This window comes from Microtus ochrogaster, linkage group LG9 (assembly GCF_000317375.1).
Source record: "Microtus ochrogaster isolate Prairie Vole_2 linkage group LG9, MicOch1.0, whole genome shotgun sequence".
In the NCBI taxonomy this organism is placed as follows: domain Eukaryota; kingdom Metazoa; phylum Chordata; class Mammalia; order Rodentia; family Cricetidae; genus Microtus; species Microtus ochrogaster.
Window position 1 is genome coordinate 11,589,192 of NC_022034.1, and position 4,961 is coordinate 11,594,152.

Below are 4,961 nucleotides of genomic sequence, written 5' to 3' on the forward strand. Positions count from 1 at the left end.
CTATCTATCTATCTATCTATCTATCTATCTATCTATAGAGCGCTCTGATTTAAAGTAAAAAGGGTGACAAGAAGAACAGGGATGTGACCTGAACGGGTTGTAGAGCAGTGTGTGGGTCTGTGGCCCTGAGTGAAAGACAGCTACGTTCTGCATCACCCTGGGGTCCAGCCCTAGGGAAACACTGCAGCAGCACTTCACAGGCCTGCTGGATGTACCCACCCAGGAGCAGGATAGCACCCTCTATCCCACTGCGACAATGGCAAGTTTTTGAGGTTTCCAAAATAAAATAATCCAAGCCCAAACAACTTCTTTAAAAACTAAAAAATTTCATCTCCACAAAACAAGACAACAAAAAGACAAAATGAAACCCTCCAGAGGAAAGTAAACAGAAAACAAAGTAAAATATAAAGTTTTAAGAAGAGTGACTTTTACAGGTCTTGAAGATGCTAATTCTAGCTAAAGATTAGCTGGTTCAACCTCATAACACAAACATAGGATGCTTGAGGATCAAACACAAACTCCCTGCTTTGAATGCTTTGGGGTCTGTTTCCCCTCTGCTATGAAGATCGAAGTGCTTACCTGTAAGCACAAAGAAGAAAGACCTCTTGAAGTGCCCTAGAGCACAGGAACCGGTCCCTGGGGACAGGGTGGGCTGCAATGCTGAAGTCTCACCCAGGAACTGCCATCTGGTGGGCTAAGATGATTTGTGGTCCCTCCCTAAGTTCCTCAGCTCTTACTGAGGGTTAGGCCTTCTTTGGCCTTCTCTTTGAGGAGGGCCTTGTTTCCCCCCCAATTCCTCTCTCCTCTCTCCCAGGCCCTTCCAGATCTGGCTGGGCTAAGCCTCACTCTCGCCCTCCGTCCATTCCTCTCCACAGGGAACGCTTTAGTCACTTGAGAGTTTCTACCTATCTATTGAAACTCTTAGTTTTGGGGATGCTCAGCCCCTTTACTAATCCATGTTCTAAGTCACGCTTCTCACTGAGTCCTCAAGCACGTATCCCCGTCCCACACTAGAAGAGACTCACGTCTGAGATGACAGTTTTTAAGAACAGAGGCAAACCTTTTCTGAGCAGATGTATAGGGCAGAAGGTGGATTACTGAGCAGAGAGTTTCTCATTTTTAAAAGGTATTTTAATTATTTTAAATGTGTGTGTGTGTGTAATGTGCACATGAACGCAGGTGCTGGTGGAGGCTGAAGCTGGAGTTGCAGGCAATTACAAGGTACCCAATACAAGTGCTAGAAACTGAAGTTGGTCCCCTGCAGTAGCAGTGCACATTCTTAACCGCTGAGCCACTCTCCAAACCTCACTTACCAGACTTTTGGCTGCAGGACAAAGTGGACCGAATGTGACACGTAAGTAAATAGGAAAGGGAGAGGGTACGTGTGTGTAATGCAGAATTCCTCCTCAAGAACAACCCAGAGCTGACTTCTCCGTGTGTTCTCCACACACAGAGAGCAGGGTGGCAGAGCCTGTCTCTTGTCACTGGGGTCTCAAGCTTTTGTTTTCATTGTAGGCTGCTCAGATTTCTATTTTCTAAGGTTCTATTCTCACACTTAAAAAATGTACCTTTTTGGTAAAAGGAAATAAAGACAATGACTTTTCTAGAATTCCAGGTACAGCAAAGTTTTCCACTTGTGCCCCTGCACATCAGGAGCACCACCCAGCCAGCTCTTCGCCTGCTACTCTGAACGGCACAGCCCACACTCACCTGTCACCTGCTTGTCTGGAAGAGAAGGGATCGGAATGGCAGACCCAAACTTGACTAGGAGACGCTCATACAACCAGTCAAAGTGCTTATACCTGTGGTTTACAGATCGATTAGTGTTCTGCAAAACAAGGGAAAGAGAAGAAAGCATTACCAATGCCGAGCACTGAAATCGAGAAAAAGCATGCGGCGGCAGCAGCCGTCTGAGGCAGGTACTCACAGTGGGTGTTAGCTGGTACTCAATGTAGCTCTTCAGACCGTACATTTTGGAGCCTTTCCGGGGATCCGCTACCACACAGTCAAAAGTAGAGGTAGGATAGACCCACATTGGGCCATAATCGCCAACCTAAACAGTGATCAGGACAAGTTAATTCTGTAACTTGGGAAAATGGTAACACAACTGCAGTAACACAAAGAACAATTCCTTTCAAAACTGAGGTCCTACGGCAGCCATTCTTGCTCCTTTGGAGACGGAAGGGCTGTCTGTAGTCCTAGTAGACCACAGGTGTTCGGATGAACCCATCTCGTCCATGTGGGCATCTTGTCTCAGGATGAAGAGAAACTGGCTCACATTTAGGGAGCTGAGTACAGAAGCACATCCTCCTTTAGACCAGAATTTAAAGCTAAATGGGACAAAGGGCTTTTCCTTTTTAAACTTATAACATTGACTGTTTATGTGTGCATGTGCGTGTGTGCGTGTGTGTGTGTGTGTGAAAAATTTATGTATCAGGATTATGTCAATGACGTCACAGTCTCAGTTTTTATACGCACTCTCATCTGGTTTGTTTGTGTTTTTGGGTTTTTCAAGACAGGGATTCTCTGAGTAACTTTGGAGCCTGTCCTGGAACTAGCTCTTGTAGACCAGGCTGACCTCGAACTCACAGAGATCCACCTGCCTCTGCCTCCCGAGTGCTGGGGAAAAGGCGTGCGCCACTGCCAGCCTCATCTGTTTTTAAACTAAATACGGTGCTGATTGGTAAAACAATTTTCAAATAAGCAACCGGTCTGTGAGTGATGCTTGAAGCAGTACTGTCCTAACTTCTGAACAGTCTGAGCCTGGCCACAGCTGACGGCCATTATTTTGGCCATGGTAAACCTGGCCACCACTGATGGTTATTATTTAGGCAATGGTGAGCGTGGCCACAGTCTGACGGCCATTATTTCACCAATGGTGAGCCTGGCCATAGCCTGACGACCATTACGTCAGCCGTGGTGAGCCTGGCTACAGCCTGCCGGCCATTATTTAACCCATGATTAGAAGTAAAAAGAAAACAGGGAAGACCAATAGATGGGGCTACAGAGAAGTCTATGCAGGCCAAGAAGGCAAGGGCAGCAGGTGCAGGGGGACAGGAATGCCCACCTCTCATTCTGTCCAGAGGTGGAGGAGGGAAATGCCGGATGGGTATGGAAGCCCAGGCAATGGTCACTACAGAAGGTGCCTGAGGACTGTAGATGGTTAACAAGGCACTAACTAAGAGGTCTCTAAGAACACAACTAAGCTGCTTCAGGGCTATGTCTGCGAGGCTCTGCTGAGCCCTCATCTTGAGCAGCAACCCTCTGTGACGAGGACAAAGGGCAACTGCCTGGTCCTCAAACTCACCAGGCCTAGGTTGTCCATATGTAATGTTATTTTTTATCCTAGGCCCAAACTGGATCTCCGTTCGGTCTTTGCCTCCTGAAGACTCAATGGCTTTCCCATTTCTTCTGCTATGTGAGAAGCTGCACAGACAGGTCTGCCCACAGGGCTCATGGATTTATTTCTCCCAAAACTCATAGACAAAGCACAAGCTGGACTTCATGTTCTGTGTTCTACCATAGTCACACCTGTGACAAAGTCCACACTAGAATGTGAGGGGCAAATCATGGCTCTTAATTCCACAGGGTTTTAAATTTAATGAGAAGGCTCATGATGTATGTCGCCCCCCTGCCCCCAGCCTGGAACAAACAAAAAGATTCAAATCTTTTTTATTTGTTTTTCGAGACAGGGTTTCTCTGTAGCTATGGAGCCTGTCTTTGGAACTAGCTCTTGTAAACCAGTCTGGCCTGGAATGCCCGGAGATCCGCCTGCCTCTGCCTCCCGAATGCTAGGATTAAAGACGTGCGCCACCACCGCCACCACATGCTCAAATCATAAACTACTCAGCAAGTAATTGCCCCATCTATGCTTTGAGGGACAAAGGTGTTAGGGCTTTAGGATACTGCACTTCTATTTGGCGGTTCCTAGAATTTTAAGCATTTTACAAATGAAGAAAAGTAATTAAAAGGTCCATTATCATTCCTGGTATTTTATCATGGGCCCCTAAAACCAAAGATTACAGCAGAAATCTTTCTTGGGCTGGCAGCCATGGTGATTACATTCAAGGCTTCCATCAGCTACAGGTTAAGTCAATAGGGTCACAAAACAGTCATAGAGCTTTCCCCCTAGAACTTCACTAGATATTGCCTAGATAGAAAGGTATTAAGAATCAAAGTATGGGATGAGACCAAAGAGCATTTGTCATATTATGTAATAATCATTTCATCAAGACAGATTCAACTGTTATTGGTGCCATTAGCTCCCAGCTTTTATTTGTTAGCCCCTTATCTTGGGTTGGCAGCTGGTTTACTGGAAGAAATTCTATTACCAGTATATTGGGAAAAGCACCTTATCCTAATGATGTGCTCCACTTTCATCAGGGTAGAAACCTAAATATCTGAACTGAGCTTATTGGCTGGTAGAAAACAGAATGTGAATTATGTCTTACAGTCTAAGACATTTAGAAAAGGAAAAGTATTAAAATGTGCGACTGATGGCTGAACATTAACAGTTGAAAGATAAAAATAGAGAAAATTGAGAGAAGCAGTAACAATCATTAATTTATGCTGATTGTCTTTAGTATGCCTAATAACATATTGTCAACTAGCTGGAACAGTATAAGTGTGCTTAAAAATACTTCAAAAAATAACATTCTTAGCTTAGGCATTATAAAAAATTTAATTAGCAATAAAACAAACAGACAAGAATGAACAAACTTACAATGATGGGGATTTTCTCTTTGGGTTTTGCTAGCTGCTTGGCCAACAAGTACTGTTCTATGCCAGGCTTTGCAAATCCAGGAAATCTGAACATGAAGATAAATGCTGTGAGTCTCTGTCCTTCCCCATACACTCTACAGTTCTCACCACGTGACCATAACACACCGCACATGCTACAGTTCTCACCACGTGACCATAACACACCGCACATGCTACAGTTCTCACCACGTGACCATAAC

General features: G+C 44.9%; 1 protein-coding gene across 2 annotated transcripts in view; it reads right to left on the reverse strand.

Annotated features, from left to right (window-relative positions):
- Window positions 1-4,961, reverse strand: part of Snx9 (sorting nexin 9) — an 85,992-nt gene that overhangs the window by 24,011 nt on the left and 57,020 nt on the right. For both annotated transcript variants that reach the window (XM_026787459.1, XM_013352356.2), the window contains exons 7-9: window positions 4,724-4,808; window positions 1,928-2,053; window positions 1,711-1,828 (exon numbers count right to left, since the gene is read on the reverse strand). In XM_026787459.1, coding sequence (XP_026643260.1) covers window positions 1,711-1,828; window positions 1,928-2,053; window positions 4,724-4,808 — 329 coding nt within the window. The remainder of the gene's footprint in view (window positions 1-1,710; window positions 1,829-1,927; window positions 2,054-4,723; window positions 4,809-4,961) is intronic.